We start from the raw sequence: 19,359 nt of genomic DNA, 5'->3' as shown, positions 1-19,359 counted from the left end.
GCCCCCATCAGACATTAGGGATGGGCATGAGCAAATCCCAGTCCATCCATGACTTCAAAATTATCAGATTAAAGTTTTAACAGTGGATTACAGGGTATGTAGTATAAATGCACACCACTGCTCTAAGTGAAAGTGGGTCGTTTTTATTTATATGAAATAGTCGTGTTAGATTTAAGTAGTTTAATAGCTGTGTCTTCAATATAAGATATAATGTGATGCTTCTTTTTTTTTAATGTCAGGTTTATCTTTCTAAAAACAGTAACAAGGTTATGCGCTGTAATACACCAATAAAGAATGAAAAAGCATTAGAGAAAAGATTTGAGAAAAAAGTCCAAAAACTAAAGATTCAAAATATTATAGAATATTATAGAACCATAGCATTAACTTTACATCTGTGCAAATGGATGGAAAAGATTTTAGAACAGAGAGGACTAATAGCATCGTATCAGAATGGATTCATAAAAGAAAGATGTACTAAGGATCCTGTAGTTAAAGTTAGTGATGAAATAGGAAAATTACTTAAGATGAAAGAATTGATGGCGTGACGTGATAGTCACTAGTCCAGTGTTATTTAACATTATGATTAACAATATTTTTTGAATCTATGTGTGCTGTGCTGAGAAAGATTAAGGAGGCTGTTATAAAGGTCCAATAATGATCATATAACTGGGGATTTAAACTTTAGACTGATAAGTCTTCTTATATGTACTTCACTAAGAAGAGAAACGCCTCCAATTATATGGCCAATCGATGGAAAAAGTATTAAAAATAAAAAATAAAAGAATTACATATTTGGGCATGTGGCTAGATGAAAGATATACATGGAAGACAGGTCAGTTAATATTTTGTTAGAAATGTTTTAATATTTTTCTATATTTATTTAGAATCCAAAAATTAGGGATCAACAATTTTGTCGGATACCTGCATGGGATTGAAAGGTAAGAGGTTACATTTGCAGACAGGGTGGCTAAAAGGTATGAAAAAAGTATTTTTAAAGTATTGGAACAATGGGAGAAAAAATGGGATGAGGATAGTAGGGGGAAACACAGAATACAAATGACAGAGCACAGAGGGTTAAAAGGAGAAATTGAAGTAAGGAAGTAGTATCCAGATTAAGGTTTGACCACATTGGTTTATAGACTATGTTTCTGTTGGGGAAAGTAAATTCACAAGTATTCATGTACTGTAATATCGCTGAAAAATGTAAAACACATAATAAAGCATTGTGACAAATATTAAGAAGAAAGGCTAAAGTTGCAACAAAGGGTGAGCCAGGCTGGGTAGGGATTGCACTTGGAGGGGATATTAGGAACAAATGGAGATAATGTAATAATTAAATACATGTTTAATAGAATATAGTATCAATAATTTGAATTCTTTTTTCTTTTTTTCAAAATAATGTAATTTAAATGTTGTTCTAAATACTCTAAAAACTGGTTCAGTAGGTGGCGGTATGCATCTTTAAATTGGTATTGCAATCTGCCAAAAAAAAACAAAACAGAAGGAAGAACAGGTGAGAGGACACCTGTGCGCATGTGCAGTTTCCCACGCGTTATTTCTTGCTAGAAATTACTAGAAGTTTCTAGATTATCGGTCATGAAGCTATATAACTCTGCTCCCGAGACAGGACTGCCACAAAATGCACAGTATGTATGGTAAAGTAATGTTACTTTTATATTACTACTATTTTCGGGTGCTCATCATGGCCGCTGCAACTCCCGGTGAGTTATGTTGCATTTAGGTGTTTTATATAAAATGTCTGAAAATAATTAATACTGTTATATTATTAGAGCTCATGATGACATTCTCGTCATCATTATTAGAGCTCACGATGACATTATCCTTTTTTGTTTAACCAACAGTTCAATACAATCATAGATATTCTGTATCATCAAAGCATGAGTAAATATGCTATTAAATAGGCAGCATATTACTGTTGTAGCTGCTGAACGTTGAGCTATTTTGAACTGCTTTAGTAAAGTTAGTTTGGTCCAGTACGTCGTTCGATATTATATCGTGAACGATTAAAATGTCTCTACGCTGCCTTTACAGAGTATCGTTAGTATCGTCCCAAAGTTTATATCAATTCAGCTCCGTGACGCACCGACTCGCATCTCCAGTTTGGTGGTAAAATCTACAGCAGTTTTAATGTCCTGCTAGGAAAGGGGTTTATATTTCCATTGAAGATTTTGGTCTCTGTCTTCCAGAGGTGCAGAACCAGAAGGTTGTTCTTGGAGAACCTGTCTAGCTGATATATCGGTGTGACATCAACAACACAAGCGGGATAAAGTTGACCAAGCCCGATTTAAACCAATCAGAATATGTCTTCATGTACCCTGACGACCGCTTAGATCCAGCCCACCAAAATCCAGCATATCAAGGCGAAGTGGACCTGCAGGACACACGCATGACTGATGGCACTCTGGTGTTCACGTTTAAACAAATGAACCACACCTTCGAGGGAAAATACGAGTGCTACGTTTTCCAGAATGGTTATAAAATCCTCATAGGCACCATCAACCTGAAAGCTGTAGGTGAGTTTGGACAGGTCTCTGTCAGAGATAACGTGGTGTTTGTAATATGACATCATATCCACAGTAACATAAAGATGTGTACATTCTTTTTTCAGTCTTAGTGGCAACATATAGCCTCACTTCACTGCTACAGCTTCCTCTCTTTACACTTTATCCACTAACACAGGCTTCTGAGGTTCAGATGAAGAGGAAATGGACCATTCACAACTATTTTCTGTTTCGCAGGTGGTAGATCATGCAGAATAAAATGTTATTGTAATCTATGTCATTGTTGTTGTTATATTGTTTTATTTTATTTCACTTTTTTTCTGTATGAAGTATGAAAAAAGTTTAGTTCACTTTCATGGGAAAACTAGAAGATATTCACATATGAGAAGCTGCTTTCTAGCACTTCTGCCATGTGTAGTGGGGGTCAATTGGGGGCTCCATGGGAGGACATGTGCTGTTGAATTTTGAGTTTATATTTGTTTCCTATGAAGATTTTGGTCTCTGTCTTCCAGAGGTGCAGGAGCAGAAGGCTGTTCTTGGAGAACCTGTCCGGCTGATATATCGGTGTGACATCAACAACACAAGCGGGATAAAGTTGACCAAGCCCAATTTAAACCAATCAGAATATGTTTTCATGTACCGTGACAACCGCTCAGATCCAGCCCACCAAAATCCAGCATATCAAGGCAAAGTGGATCTGCAGGACAGACGCATGACTGACGGCACTCTGGTGTTCACGTTTTAAAAAAATGAACCACACCTTCGAGGGAAAATACGAATGCTATGTTTTCCAGAATGGTGAACAAATCCTCATAGACATCATCAACCTGAAAGCTGAAGGTGAGTTTGGTCAGGTCTCTATTAGATATTATGTGGTGTTTGTAATGGGACATCATATCCACAGTAACATAAAGATGTGTGTCTTAGTGGCAACATATAGCCTCACTTCACTGCTAAAGCTTCCCTTCTTTAAGCTTTAATCACTTACACATGCTTCTACAATAAGGTTTAATATGATGAAGATGAAATGGGGCAGTAACAACTGTGTTTTCTTTTTTTCAGGTGGCGGAAACGCAATTGTAATCTTTGTCATTGTTAGTATTTTTATTTTATTTTTTATTTTGTTACTTTTTTTCTGTATGAAGTATGAAAAAAAATGGAAAGAATATACAAAATGTTGCTGCCAGGGTTTTCATCCTGGTATGCAAACTGTTATATAAACTGTATAGATGTGTTCTTGTTTTTTCATAAAAAAGAAACTTCTATAAATAAAAACTTCTGGAATGATCTTTATTGCTTTCAGTTTTTGGAATTTATCTCTAATCTTTGATTTTTGGTGAAATATTGGATCATTCAAACATTTAATGAAATTAAATCATGTGAGAAATTTAGAGGGGAAAAAAATCACTATTTGGTGGAACAACTCATAGACATTTGAAATGTGACCCTGACTACACACTGCTTCTTGTAAGACATCAAAAGCAAAAATGTTTGGAAACCACTGATTTTACCTTTTAATAATGTGTTGCGTTTTAAAAGCTTGTTATATTATCCATTGCGTAAAATCATCATCTGAAAAGAAACTAATGGAGCCTAACCAATATATCAGTCAGTCGATATTAGCTTCTCACACACCAGTTGTTAAGGTTCTCGAGCTTGCCTTGCTGACCTGTGATGGTTATTGCACATTTATGCAGCAAAGTGTGATTACACTGTTTGTAAAATGTATCTGTGTTTTCATAAGTAAACTTTTTTTTTTTGCTTGCTTGGTTCATGGTTGTTTTCTCTTTCTGTAGAAATAAATCTAATAATAATAATAGTAATGGCACTTAATAAGCACAAAGTGCTCTCCAAATTTAACAACATGACAAACATAAAATGGGAACATTAGAGCTCATATATCAAGCAACACTGATAGATAAAAGTGAAAAATATATGGAAGTCCATGTAAAAAAAAAAAATGATAGAGCTAAATAAAATATAACTGCAATGATGAAATAGTTTAAACACCACCATAAAATACAGACACATACAAAAGTGATGTGATAAAGTTAGACATTCAACTCATTAGACAATTCCATTCTGTAATGTGGCAATATAATATCATAAAAACACGTCTGTTCATTTCAAAAGTGATGCTCTGTAGCGACAGAGGTGATGGTGTCATAATCATCCAACCCCTGCTCAGCGTGGGTGGGTGAGGTCAACACCATGGAGACAAACGGGTCATTTCCTGCAGTCAGAGGAAATTATAAAGAAAATGGAGATAATGTATGAAATATTAATCATCTGAATCGATTGATTGGGTGTTGCTAAGTGTCTGTAAGGTGAGTGAATTATTCAGAGCATTACCTGTGGCCCCGTGTCGATATAAAGACACTAAGAGAAGAGTGGAGATGAAGTATGGACAGAACACCACTAGGTGGCAGATCAGCCTGAACATGAGCTGGAGAGGAGCTGAGGCAGTGGGTTGAGCTATAGAGACAGAGCCTGAGGTCAGGGTTGTTGAGACAGGCGTGGCCATGGGAGGCCGTTTAGGGTGAAATCATTGAAATATGTGCACATACGCATTGAAAACGTCCACATACGCATTGAAAACGTGCACACACATTGAAAACGTGCACACACGGACATTGACAATGTGCACATATGCACTGAAAACGTGCACACACACACACATTGACAATATGCACATACGCATTGAAAACGTGCACACACACACATTGACAATGTGCACACATTGAAATACTTGCACATATAGTGACATGATGTGCAGACACGCACTGAAGATTTCCACACCCTACCACCTTCTCACACAGTGAGATATAGGCTACTTGTGTGTGCAAATAAATGAAGTAGAGATGAAAGTATTTCCCTCTGAAGTGTAGTGGAGTGCAAGTATAAAGTAGTAAAACTCAAAGTACAAATTCTTCAAAATTGTAATTAAGTACAGTACTTGACTGAATGTACTTAGGGTGCTTTCACACCACTAGTTCGATTATTTGGTCTGCACCAGGCAGTAAAATTGTTACTATGTAGCATACAGACTGCGGTGTGGTCCGCGTTCCACCTGCAAACGAATCAAAATTGGTCCGATTGACATTCCCTCATCTTAGGTATGAGGGACCCGGTAGGTCGGCATTTGGTGCGGAGTCAAGCGGACCGAGACCACCTCTTTTTGGAGGTCTCGGTCCGCTTGATTTAGTGCGCACCTGAGTGCGATTGATGCTCTCACACCAACGAAAAAACAAACCGAACTAAGAGCTTTTGGTCCGAATGGACTGTTTAGTGCGCACCAACTGTTGTTGGTGTGAAAGCGCCCTAAGTTATCTACCTACCTCTGGTGGTTGCAGCTAATAATCACACATATTAGAGAATGTGATATATATAAAAAAATATATAAAAAATCAACTAATCTTCTAATATTTTTTAGGGCCCCTGTCAGTCACTGGCCCTAACTTTTCCGTTGTGTATCGCCCCTGACTATGAGTATATGATTAATGTCCCTGCTCCGCCTGTAGGTGGCGGCAGCAGTGAGTATAAATGGGCGTGGTCAGACTATCTCCGTTCTAGACATTTGTATCATTCCTGTTGACGGCTGACGGGAAACGGCCCACCGTGACCGTAATAACACAAACCCGACACCTCAATACTAAAAAGGCTTTGCTTTTTCCTATTGACCGAGTATCGGTAAGTTGAACTTTATGATCAACTTGATTCGCTACATCGTTTGGTCGTCGGTAATAGCTGTAGTATAAACACTGGGCTCTGTTTTTTTCCATAGACGATATCGAGCCCTTTTAAGTGCTAACAGCTACGCTAGCTAACCGAGGCTGATGTTGCTTTGCTTTAAACTGTCTAGCCCGTTACTCGGTGTTACACATTCGGACCGAGATGTTTATTAAAGCTCAGACTACTATTTGACAACATAGTATATCTTATATTGTGGGGTTTTGCACACGGAGAGCGGTTTTTGCCCCACAGTGGCCCGACTGCTCCAATGGAGATGAGGGAAAATGAGGAGGAGTAATGATAATTGAGGCTTTCCGCATGAATGAGTGACACAGACATGTGTTTGTTGTAGCCTACTAATACAGATTTCTTAGTTTACACAGCTCGTTTACACCCAAAACAAGCAGTTTGTAAAACAAGAGCTCTATCTAACTCTTTGGATTTAATGTTTGAATGTGGTAAATGCAGGATTGTTGATAGTTTATTTTATGGGAGTGGCATCGATTCAAAATGCATTTCAGATGCGCCAAAGTCAAGAAAATAGTGCGCGATGCTGTCATTAAAGGACGAGTTCACAATTTTTCAAGTCTGTCAGGTGCCCATATGATCACTTAAAAGAGGTTTTCCTCTCTGTAATCATTTATCTTGTTCATACTGGCTATTAGAAGATCCCCTTAATACAAGCTTTCAATGTAAGTGATAAAGGACATAATCCGGTGTCCACTCAGCCATTTTAAGCAAAAATACTTTAAAAAGTTTATTTAAAGCTTGTAATAGTTTTCATCAGTCTGAGTTAATCATGTGGATATCTGTCACTTTTATTTTAGCATCATTATTCCCTCTTTGTGTTTCGTCAGACAGCGTTTCCTCTGTTGAGCTGAGGTGAAAGTAAAGTAACAAAAAGAGGAACATTGGCACTAAAGAGACTGTAATGTAGAAATATATCTACTTAACTTGATTCATTTGGATGGCTGAAGCTTCATTAGCTTCATATCAACTTCTAGATACATTTTTTGCACAGAAGGGGGCTTGTGGATGTACCCCTCCCCATCACTTACACTATAATGTATATATATGAAAGGCAAGAAAGCAAGAAAAACCTGTTTCAGTGTTCATTTGGACTATATGACTATTGTTTTAAGACAGACTTAAAAAATTGTGAACCTTTTCTTGAACCCTTTCTTCAAGTTGAACACACAGCTGTGCACAATTAAGGGTATTTTATACATAAGAATATATAGTTTTCCACATCTTAGTTAACTGTTGTTAATTTGTGATTACATTTCAGCCTCAAAAGCTTGAAACAAGATGTTTTACACGTGTGGACCTAATGAAGCTATGGTGGTGTCCGGTAAGACATTTTCTTGATTTATGTTGCATTTATACTTTCTCACAATAACACAGGATGTTTAGAAATACAGAAGATTCCCTGTCGGGCAGTGAAATTGTCCAGCCTCCACAATGCTGTAATGTCGTCACAAGTTTTCAGGAGGTCACTGTACTACTATGTAATGAGTCATAATAATGTTGTAAAAGGAGAAATGTTTTGAAACATTACAACTTTGTCATGAGAGTGATTTAATCATCACATGTCCTGTGATAAGATGTTATTGAGTTACACTTGCTGTCACTTTTGAGTAAAATCAGCTTCCTTTGTGTACTCAGCATCTTAGGCTCGGTATGATATGTGGGAATATTGGATTGGATCGCCCTGGGCAACTATTTTATCCTTCCAAGCAGATAGTGGACATGTAAATTCTGCTGGAAAACCAATTTTAAAAAGTGACTTTTCCTTTAAAGTTTGCATAGGAAACACTGTGTAAACAAATCATGGAGAGACATACAGAGTGCTGGGATTACAAACGTGGCTACAGTACAGTAGGAATTTCCCAGTTAATTTGGTCAACTGGCTTAAGTGTGTTTCATAAAAAGTGTTATGATGAATTGCATGACTTACATTTTTTATAATGCGAGGTTGCAACTTGACTGTGACCCCTATCCAGTTAGAGTTAACTTGCTGTATGTTGCTACACAGTGATGTTGTGTTTACGTTGACCTCCTCTCTTGCCCTCCAGGCTTTGGCCGTTCTCCTCCTCTAATGATTGCTGGAGGACGAGTGTTTGTCTTTCCGTGTATTCAGCAGATCCAGAGGTGATCCCATTTCCACTTTCTTAATGATATTTTCCTATACTCTGACGGTACTGTAAGCTGCCTGATTTCATGTAGTGGAAGGGAGCTCATTTTCAACAAAAAGGCACATTTGTTACTGTTAACATTAACAAGTAAATGCATGCCCTATCTGTTCTGTTACTGGGCAGCTGTTCATATTACGAGCAGGGGAGTGGCTTCTGTGGCAGATAATTCACTTACTATTCCGCTGTCTGTCTCTGTTGCTCTACTTTTTGCTCTCAATCTCTCTTATTATATTACATTCATTCCTCCCTTCCTTTCATTTTCAACATTATGTGTGTATTCTGTAACATAATTGTGTGGCGCTGTGTGTGTGTGTGTGTGTGTGTGTGTGTATTTTTGCTACACATATGTTTTTTATCCGGTGTGTACTGTGTGAATAACGGTAAAAACTAATTGCCCTTCGTTTTAGGATCACTCTCAACACCCTGACTCTAAATGTGAAGAGCGACAAAGTCTACACTCGCCATGGTGTCCCCATTTCCGTCACTGGTATTGCACAGGTATGATGTGAGGGCTGGATGACTGAAATAATACAGGGTGTATATTACCACAAGATAAGATATTATAATGGATTGAAAATACTTTGTATAGACAGTAGGCAGAGAGGAGAGGCAGCTTGTAGAGCCTGTCTCAAGAAATCGGATGTTGCACATCAGGCCTGGTGCTCTGTGTGTCTAATCCCTGAAGCCTTTTCTCTCTCTTTCTCTTTTACCATTAAAGCATAATGTAAATTGCACATTTGTGTAGCTTGTCTATTAGTCACACTCTCTCCTATCTGGCTGTTGAAAACACAGAAATGAATTTCTCCGGCATATTCAATTTTTCAGACAATCCTTTTGTATTTTTGAGCTCCTCATCATCTGTGACAGAATTCAAGTCAATTCATGCTTGACAGACCAGTCCTCAATTCATTTCAGCAGTAATGATGTGGGAATATGCTTTGGACTTGTTTTTATTATTTCCAGAAAAACTGGTTTGCAAGCCTTTGGAAAACTCCTGCATGTTAAAATGAGCTAACAAAGCACTTTTAGGGCAGACTGACTCTAACTATAAACTGACTTAGAGACACCTGCTAGCCTAGCAACATTAAGGTTACATAATCATATGCAACACTCTTTGTAGGAGTGGTTGACTCTCATTCAGAGAGGATCTTTGATCTTGTAAACATGTAATTGTCCTTAAACATGAGACAACTCCCATCTTTTTCTAATGTAATATTTGAATGAAACATTGTCCTATATTCGAGACAATAGAGTATTTGCAGTATTAAGGGCTTATACAAACTATAAGCCCAAAATGAAAAATGTTGGACTGGGTCAAGTGGGACACCCCCATAAGTAAAGAATTTAAATGACTCATTGATTATTTGTATTAGGAAGTTGCATGTTGATTTTTATACGACTCATTGAGTTTATTAAATTATATATGGCTTAAAGATGTTTATATTTCTGTCCCTGTTGAGATGGTTTTATGTTGTATCATCGTTCGACGGTGGCACTTGCTGTCTCACCAAGCTATTGCCTTTTTCCTGCCTGATATCAGACACAATTGTAACTGGTTATGCTGTTTCTCATCTTCACTCTGACATTGCTTCCGCTGTCTGGTTTTGGCTAGTCTGTTTTTAACATGGCTGCTGGGTCACAAACTCTATCAGAGCTAAACAGTAACTCAAATTTGTTTTTGAAAGCATTTGAGGTAAAATAAATAGGCAAAGTAGTAACAGAATCATGATTCATATTTGATCAGCACTGCCTAGTTATGTTCTGGCGCACAGCTTGACAAAGATGTAAGTTCGGCAGTTGGCTAATCGTTAGTCCTCTCAAGGTTCTCATTGGATCAGTCAATTTGGTGGAGTGGATGGATTCAATACAATACAATTGTGGATGTGGGTCTCTATATAAGGCTGTTGGGCTCAATAAGTGGACCGAGCAAACTTTTGTTTTTTTCTTTTTTTTCGCAGGTGAAAATCCAGGGCCAGAACAAGGAGATGTTGGCCACTGCCTGTCAGATGTTCATGGGCAAGTCTGAGGCTCAGATATCCCATATTGCACTGGAGACACTGGAGGGGCACCAGAGAGCCATCATCGCCCATTTGACTGTGGAGGTTGGTGCACTGACATTTAAGATGCATTTGCTTGGCATTTCCTGACCCTAAAATATAGGGCAAGGTCTGTCTTTGAAGTGCATTTCCTGCCCATAAAAGATGTTTCAGAGGCTTTATGATTCAACACCATGTTACCCACTGAGTGCTGAGGTGTGCAGTGACAGTAACAACTGTATCTTGTTGTGCAGGAGATCTACCAGGACCGTAAGAAGTTCTCCGAGCATGTCTTTAAGGTCGCCTCCTCTGACCTGGTTAACATGGGGATTGGTGTTGTCAGCTACACGCTCAAAGATGTTCATGATGATCAGGTACTTTATGTCTGTTTATGCCACTATTAATGACAAAATTCAGATGATCAAGACATCAGAATTATTGGGGCAGCAGGAAGCTGTGTGTCAGCATCTTTTTCATATGAACGCTTTTAGTCTATGATTTTCTCTATTAGAGTAATGCATTTCAGTGATTGCTATTGACTCACTGTCTCTGACTCAACTGAACCCCTAACTCCTCTGTACATTAGTGATGAATTAGGCTTAAGTGCTTTTGTGGTAACCATACCATCTCTTGTTACTGTTTGTATGATGTGTCTCCTCCTTTTTTACCGCTTGGTCTGTGTTGTCTAATGGTGCACCATCACTTTTTCCCCCTCTCTCTGTCTCTGTCGCTCTCCCAGGACTATCTTAACTCACTGGGTAAAGCCAGAACGGCCCAGGTGCAGAAGGATGCCAGGATTGGAGAGGCTCAGTACAAACGAGATGCTGTCATCAGGGTAAAATCATTTGGTCTTACGTTATTCTTTTGATTCTGTCTTTATGCCCATATGGTCAAAGTATGAATACTTACAGAAGGGATAATTATGTTTTCTAATTTAACTGTGCAGTATAACTTCATCATCATAGTGATAATCCAAAGTTTGAAAAACACATTAAATCTCTCTGTTACTGTCCTGACACTTTGTTCATACAGGAGGCCCAAGCCATGCAGGAGAAGGTTTCAGCTCAGTACAAGAACGAGATTGAGATGGCAAAATCTCAGAGAGACTTCGAGCTAAAAAAGGCAGCCTACGATGTTGAAGTCAACACCAAGAAAGCTGAGTCAGAGATGGCCTATCAGCTTCAGGTACAGTTCTCTTGTGCTTTTGTTATGCTGGAGAAATTTTGGCTTAGAAATTTTCGGTTAGATTAATTCTGTGCTTCGCTCGACAGGTGGCCAAGACCAAGCAGCGCATTGAAGAGGAGAAGATGCAGGTTCAAGTGGTTGAGCGGGGACAGCAGATTATGCTGCAGGAGCAGGAGATCACCCGCAAGGAGAAGGAGCTGGAAGCTAAAGTGAAGAAACCTGCAGAAGCAGAGAAATACCGCCTGGAGAAGCTGGCTGAGGCGCAGCGGTGAGTGCAAGAGCGTAATATTTTTGTCTTATATACGTAGTTCTGATGAGAGTTGAACAATTGAACTGCATTAAGAGACATAAAGTGAAACTAAAGAACATCAGTCATTACAGTTGAACAATATGCAGCCACAAGAGCCTCAATTTGTACGATTCAGCTCAGTCTTTTGTTCTGTCTTGGCAGTCTGCAGCTCATCATGGAGGCTGAGGCTGAGGCCGAGTCCATCAGAGTGAGTCCTGTATATTCCCTTCTTTTCTTTCATTTCTTACTGGTCTTTGTGAGAAGTGTAAATAATGCTCACCCTTTTCTTGTTTGATAGATCTCACATTGCATTTGTATTTTCTATTCTTCCATTCCTTCTTACTAAATGTCACCACTGTCAGTGCTTGTAGTTCTGTGCACGTGTAATCTTAAATTTGTAAATTTCTGTGTGTGTGCAGATGAAGGGCGAGGCAGAGGCATTTGCCACGGAGGCTAAGGGCCGTGCTGAGGCAGAGCAGATGAGTAAGAAGGCAGAGGCCTTCCAGCAGTACAAAGATGGAGCCATGGTGGACATGCTGCTGGAGAAACTGCCACTGGTTAGTATAACCTTTATGGATGGACCTAAATCCTCCTCCATCATTATTATTTTCATTATTTTAACATTATTTTGTCATTAAGTAATATTAACGTGTTCGTTTTTTTTTAAACTTTTCTGATATTTCTAAAAATACATTTGTTTGTCTCGCAAATTCCTCTCTTGCTTCAATGAAGTCTTGTAGCTCTCAACATATAATCGTCAATAAAATATTCAGTTCAAGAAACGGTTTCCCATATTAAACCCCTTTTTCTATTTTCATTGAAATTATGTCATTTCATTATGTCAAATTATGTCATATCATACATTGTTCTCATCACATCCTTCATGTGGGAATAATTTAGATTTTCTCACATATTACATTAATCTGTTTTCACATGGAACCTTTTAGAACATCCTTTTCATTGTGCTCTTTCTTGTCCTGCAGATGGCAGAGGAGATCAGCAGGCCATTGTCGGCTGCCCAGAAGATTACCATGGTGTCTAGTGGCGGCTCAGAGGTTGGAGCGGCCAAGCTGGCTGGAGAAGTGCTTGAAATCATGACCAGGCTTCCCGCCGCTGTGGAGAAACTCACTGGGATCGACATCTCCCAGGTACATTAGTGTATGCATTTGAGTGTGTGTGTGTGTGTGTGTGTGTTTGAAAAACAGATAAAGTATCAGACTGAGAAATGAAGAAGGGATAATCTGATATTTCTCTTGATGACTTCACAGGTTTCAGGAAAACCCATCCATGCACGTTAAGAGAAAGAGAAGAAGTGTCACCAATATTCAGACGAGGAGCTCCACATCTTCTCTTCGTGCCTGTAACCACTGTTGTTTCACTCTTCAACACTGTTCATGCATGTGTATCCCTTGTGTGTCGTCCTCCTTCCTATTCCAGGGATGTGAGTTCTCCTCCTTTTACGTGGTTTCTAGTCATGTCCCTGATGAGTGCTGGTGTGCTGGCTGCTGTGGTTGATAGCAGAATCAGCTGTAAGGATATGATTATTAGCTAGTGATATACTTTGTGGGAAATCCTGTCTTTGTCGCTTTATACATAACCTTCAATATGCAAGTTTTATTTTCCTACCGCAACCAGCCTCATTCTCCCTGCATAGGGACTTGGTCAAAAAACTATCGTTCACTTTAGAACTTTTTAATGTAGAAAATGTTTATGGTTTCTTTCTGTGCCTTTCAATTCATAAAATGCTGCTGAGATCTCTCACCAAAGCATCACCACATAGTATCTGCTAGTCCTTTATAAATAGACAAAGGGGGGTGATGCTAGTTTATTTCATTGGTTATATTGTAGTCTCCAGTGCACTGCAGATTAAGCCAAGCTTTTTGCATCTCGTTACCGCCAAGTGCCTGGTTTAAGATACTCCAGACTCCTCAACTGTTAAAGTAGACTTCTCAAGTTAAGCCTATTGTTACTCTGTCAGGGAACATTTCTTTATATCTAACCGACATAAGCCATGTTGTAGATGAAAGCCAAATCAGTCTCTACTCCTTTCGTATTTTCTTGGGACTAATCTTACACCTTTATTAATAAAACTGTGTTGATGCATATCTATCCTTTTTAAGTTGACATAAGTAGTTAAGTATGAAAGCTGTATGCTACTGTTAAATATTCAAGATGTACATACAGTAACTATAGTGAAAAGCTAATGGAGACAATAAAAAGATGATTTAATTACTCAAACCTATTGCTGTCTTTTGTTCTGTCATTCAGGTGACTGATTGAATACACTGTGGAGCATACTTGTTTTTATTTGAAAAGGTTAACTTTATTAAAACATCTACAAAAATAGACAACACAATGAATTACAATAGCATCAAGGTAGCAAGCATTCTACAGAGATACAGAAGACCCCAAATGTAGCAAAGAGTTTTCCATATATTAGTAAAGGATATTACAATTCTGTCCTTAAGATATGTACATACTATTACGTTCAGCTTCAAAGACAAAAAGGACGAAATCAGACATCAAGGAGTGTCTTAAGTACATACAGTATATATAAAAATATGGGTTTAGTTGAACTACAGTGTATCAAAAATGACTCAAATGGCACAACCATTTGCAATCAGTAAACATGTATTACTTGATAATCTCAATCATGTCAGGACTGATTTACAGTGCTATACAATCAGTAAGGTAGATCTACTGATACTACCGCAGTCAGCTTAATGTACTAACGTGGGATAACGCCAAGGTTGATGTTGACTTTCACACAAAAATGAGGACTCCCAGCATTCCCTGTTTGAGCAATGCAATAACTTTGTTTTTAAAATACAGCAATGCATTTGGATAAGCAGAAACAGATTATTCGATGAGTAAACATGTCTCAGCACACTGAAAGTTTCAGAACAAAGTTTGTCATACATTTAAAATGAGATGAAATGGTGCCATTCCATTTTTTTAATAATATTTTACATCCAATGGTTTGGCGATGCCTTGCAGGGAAGGATTTTGAAATCAGACTGTGTCTAAAATACATCTGAGATGCGTATTGATCTCCCTTGGCAAATATCTGAAATCACTGTGAGCAAAATGCATTAAAATCCACATCGACAGGAATCATATCAGGCCCCTCACAGAGAAGGATTTCATCATGGCCGGGGATATGCATGTAGGATTTAAAGTGCAGCTGGTTGTGGAATTTTTCATCTATACTTTGTGTCTGGGTCACAGCCAGATACAAAAAATTGCCAAAACACCTGAGCAGGCGCATCTGAAGATGTCCCGTTCACTGCCCTCGTTGGCAGCAATGTCTCTGCTTGGAAAAGCCGTTCCAGTTTGTGGGTCATACCTCGTTGGCAGCAGCAGACTCCCCTCTTCTGTGCCTGATTCCTCAGGTTCGAGAAGTCCATTAGGCACAATGGATACAGTTTTTTTCCCTCTCTGGCTCAAAATCTTTGAACTTTTTGATGGGGGTCGGTGGTTGAGGGGCTGCTCTTGTCTGGTCCACACCATTTCACATTAGCCCACTTAAAGTTACAATTGTGGATGTGGGTCTCTATATAAGGCTGTTGGGCTCAATAAGTGGATTGATAAAGGGAAAAATAACATGATAAGATCTGCTGTCACTCAGGTTCAGCAGAGTGAACCGTCATTCATGTCTGGATGTTAAGATTTTTTATTTTTTTTTGCAGTGAATTAATATGTTTTTTGTGTCTGAGACGGGCCACAGGGGCTGAAGCTGGGAGTAATTTTACTGAAATATGTGGCTTGAAATGTGCACAGTAGGCTGTACATACCATAAATACTAAGACAACAATCCTTGTGTGCAGTTTGTCTCTGTACCACAGGTTCACTGTTCAGCCACAATGCATGTGCACCATCAGCTGTTACCCAGCATGTAGCATTTGAGATGTTGCGTGGACAAAGTCATGTACCTTCAAAACTGTACATTTTCTAACTTCCTATGGTCAAAGTAAATTAGGCTATGCAACATCCTGTTACATTAATTTAACACAAACTCTCCTCATATGTCAAGTATCTGAGAAGATAGAAAGTTCCTATGCAGACTGCACCCACCACCAACCACTGTGAAATGTAGCTCGGCCTGTTATCTATCTAAAGCTGGGGTTAGTTTGGCTTTGGAGTCGGGGTCTGTCATGGAAATAAACCGAACCAGCGGCATTTCAGCCCCATCCACCCAAGAAGTACAAAATATGAAAGCGAGCAACCCACTCTCCCTCCTCATCTGCTCCTGCCGTGCAGCACCTCCACCACACTGATTCAGACACCTCCCCGCTATAGCAAGGATTCATGAACGTGAAAGACCATTTCTGCTCTTAATGTTAATGCATCTTTAAACCATGTTCATTGCATCCTCGGTGAGAAAGGAGTGGATGTAGCCAAAGGATGGGCGGAGCTTGCAGTCTCTGTTCCAGCAGCTCAACATGAGCTCATAGAGACCCTGCGGACACACAGCCGGCTTGCTCAGATACACCTGGAGGGGAGAGAGGGAGGAGGATGCATGTTGGTAGGGATTAGTGGCATAGTTTGATGATAAATGATACCTTTTTCATACTTTGTGGCATCTTTTCACCTCTTTCATGCCATGATAAAGGGGTCAAGACTCAACCAACATAAATTCTGTAGTATAAAGAACAGCTTTTTCATGAGACCAACATGTTTCAACTCTTAGCCTTCATTAGTGTCAGGCTAAGAGTCTTGAGTCTTGCTGGAGACTTGACCTCTTCAGACTTGTTTCTTTCTCCACCTTAGAAGTAAGTGACGTCCCGGAAATCCCTATCATGCCATGATAAAGGCCATTAGACCAACACATTAGCTGGAAAATCTGGGAAACCTAAACATTAAACAATAACTTTAACATCAAACTATTACTGAAAGAAATATGTGAGTATGTATGGTAACAGCTGAATAAGGGTGGGTGTGAAACAGCTGCCAGTGGGCCTCTGATATCATGAGCCTCCACACAGTCTGTCATATGTTGTTTTTGCTCCGGTTGCTACTTCACTTTCAGTAGCATATATTACATTATGAAACCCAACAAAAGCCCAGTATAAGAAAGCATCAAGAAAGTCAAACTTTTAATTAGTGCAGTTATTATCTGAAAAAGTGACTGACAGAATATCTTAACAACAGCGGCGGCGTTCGGTGTCAGTTTTTTAATCATCTGTTTGAGCTTCAATATATTTTAAACAAATATCTGATTAATCTTTATTTAGGCTATGTCTACACGAGAAACAAGAACATGGCCTTCTGCGTACCCTTACATAAGAGAGAGAGAGAGAAAGAGAGAGAGAGAGAGAGAGAGAGAGAGAGAGAGTGTGTGTGTGTGTGTGTGTGTGTGTGTGTGTGTGTGTGTGTGTGTGTGTGTGTGTGTGTGTGTGTGTGTGTGTGTGTGTGTGTGTGTGTGTGTGTGTGTGTGTGTGTGTGTGTGCGTGCGTGTTTGTTTGTTGTGTGTTGTACCTGTCGGCCCTGGTCTCTGAAGAACTCCCCAGCATTGTCGATGACTTGTTCATCTGTCAGGTTTGAGTACGGCTGCTCCTGACAAACACTCAGCATCTCCCACAGAGTAACTCCAAACGCCCACACATCACTGGCTGTGGTGAATTTTCCCTTTGAGCACACATCAACCATCTCCATCAGTATCATCATCAGCAGCAGCAGGATTATCATAAAATGGCAAATGTATTTCATATTTGTGTATATGGAGTTATTATCAGAGATTCATAATTTTCAGATTTTTACTGAAAAATAGTGCAGCTCAGAAAGTCCAGTAATTGAAAGTACGGACAACTTATAATAATATTACAATGTTTTTTACCTGGACTTTGATGTTGCTGATTATTTTAATCAATATTCCTCTGTTGTTTTGAATTTTTAATAAAAAATAATGAGCTCAACTCATCAATATAAATTAATCTATATTTTTAATTCTAATTAACAATAAAAAACCATCACACACCATCAGATGCACAAACACACACGTTTCTGTCCTCTCACCATGAGTATACACTCCCAGGCCATCCAGCGTATTGGCAGCACAGCTCTGCCTTGGATCCTGTAGTAGTCTCCAGCATACAGATTCCTGCTCATGCCAAAGTCGGCTATCTTAATATGGCGCTCGCCGCTTGGATCCCCTCCGCTCTCACCCCGCTCACCCCCAACCAGGCAGTTACGTGTGGCCAGATCCCGGTGGACAAAGTTGAGGGAAGAAAGGAACTTCATTCCTGATGCAATCTGGCTGGCCATGGAGATGAGAGCCGGGTAGCTGGGGGAAAAGATTACAGATAAAAGGAATAATAAATAAATCAGAGCTCTGTGTATGTATATTTTAATATGTGTACATTTGTATGCATGTGTTACCTGATGGTTGGTGTGTTGTGTGAAGGCCCAGACTTGTCCAGAAGCACTCGGTTGGACAAGTACTGGTTCAAGTCTCCACACTCCATGTACTCTGTGACCATGCAGAGCGGGTCGCTGCTGACACACACTCCCAGCAGTCGGATTATGTTCGGGTCTTTCAGGCGAGACAGAATCTTTACCTCTTTCAGGAAGTCATTTCTATCACGACAAAAAGGAACAGTGACGTGTCAGAGAGATGGAGAGAATGTACCAAAGAGGAAACTAGTGGATTTGGACGAAGAAATAAAGTTAAGAAGAGGTAAAGAGTGATAGATGCTGATCTTGGGCTCCATTCTGGTCCTGGTGTAAAAATAAATCACTTATATACTGAATCTCCATGGTGCATTTTTAAAAATATTTCAATCAAATGACTCCCTGCTAAGTGAAATGGTTGCTGATTCCACAGTCTCCACAGTTTTCACTTCATTGATCTGTTTTGCTGGTCAATATGTTTGTGTTGCTCCGGCTTTCACCGACCCCCCGCACATGCTGATTTCACCTGGTCAGCGCAAAAGGGGCTGAGAGCAAAAAGAAACAAGCAGCTGGCAAAGCGAGTCAAACAACTAGAAAATCACAGAGGCCCCAAACATTTTTACTGTGGAGCTGAGGGACCAAACCAGGGATAAAATGTGAGAAAAAAATGTATGCTCTGCTTCTTCTGGCTATGTACGTAACATCAGGTAATTACTTACTAACACAGTGGCTATAAGAAACTGACTGATGTAGAATTTGAAGCCCGGTTGCTATGAGTTTGTTTTAGAGTCTAAACTCTACCCTCTAGAGATCAAAACAACCTGAACCTGAAAAGTAACATTTCAGATTTTAAAGCTTAAAAAAATTGTTCAATGGTGAATTCCTGCAAAATTACCAGTTTGTAAAATTGAATGATATGACTTCTCAAATCGGTTAGGGTTAGGGGTTCCCTGACTGTCATAAACCTAAACATTTCCTTGATATTCCAGATATTCCTGGACCAGAAGGAG

General features: G+C 39.3%; 2 protein-coding genes across 4 annotated transcripts in view; one reads left to right on the top strand and one right to left on the bottom strand.

The window, feature by feature from the left end:
- Positions 1-6,084: 6,084 nt before the first annotated feature.
- Positions 6,085-14,191, top strand: flot1b (flotillin 1b). 2 transcript variants are annotated; one of them, XM_062421834.1, is made up of 13 exons: positions 6,085-6,212; positions 7,543-7,605; positions 8,330-8,405; positions 8,857-8,947; positions 10,408-10,551; positions 10,740-10,859; positions 11,225-11,320; positions 11,518-11,670; positions 11,757-11,938; positions 12,122-12,167; positions 12,379-12,516; positions 12,943-13,107; positions 13,228-14,191. In XM_062421834.1, exons 2-13 carry the CDS (start codon positions 7,563-7,565, stop codon positions 13,255-13,257), a joined length of 1,284 nt encoding a protein of 427 aa, XP_062277818.1. In that variant the 5' UTR covers positions 6,085-6,212; positions 7,543-7,562; the 3' UTR covers positions 13,258-14,191. The 2 variants fall into 2 exon arrangements, with proteins under 2 accessions (XP_062277818.1, XP_062277820.1); XM_062421836.1 differs by lacking the exon at positions 13,228-14,191 and having other exon boundaries at positions 12,943-13,116.
- An 85-nt stretch (positions 14,192-14,276) lies between these two features.
- ddr1 (discoidin domain receptor tyrosine kinase 1) overlaps positions 14,277-19,359 on the bottom strand; it is a 41,176-nt gene continuing 36,093 nt past the window's right edge. For both annotated transcript variants that reach the window (XM_062421759.1, XM_062421760.1), the window contains 4 exons: positions 18,338-18,535; positions 17,975-18,242; positions 17,438-17,587; positions 14,277-16,451 (listed from right to left, as the gene is read on the bottom strand). In XM_062421759.1, the coding sequence (XP_062277743.1) occupies positions 16,311-16,451; positions 17,438-17,587; positions 17,975-18,242; positions 18,338-18,535 (757 nt within the window). In that variant the 3' untranslated portion in view covers positions 14,277-16,310. The remainder of the gene's footprint in view (positions 16,452-17,437; positions 17,588-17,974; positions 18,243-18,337; positions 18,536-19,359) is intronic.

Source organism: Scomber scombrus, chromosome 7, assembly GCF_963691925.1.
Source record: "Scomber scombrus chromosome 7, fScoSco1.1, whole genome shotgun sequence".
Lineage (NCBI taxonomy): Eukaryota > Metazoa > Chordata > Actinopteri > Scombriformes > Scombridae > Scomber > Scomber scombrus.
Note: the sequence above shows the minus strand (reverse complement) of the source record. Positions and strands in the feature narration are given on the sequence as shown.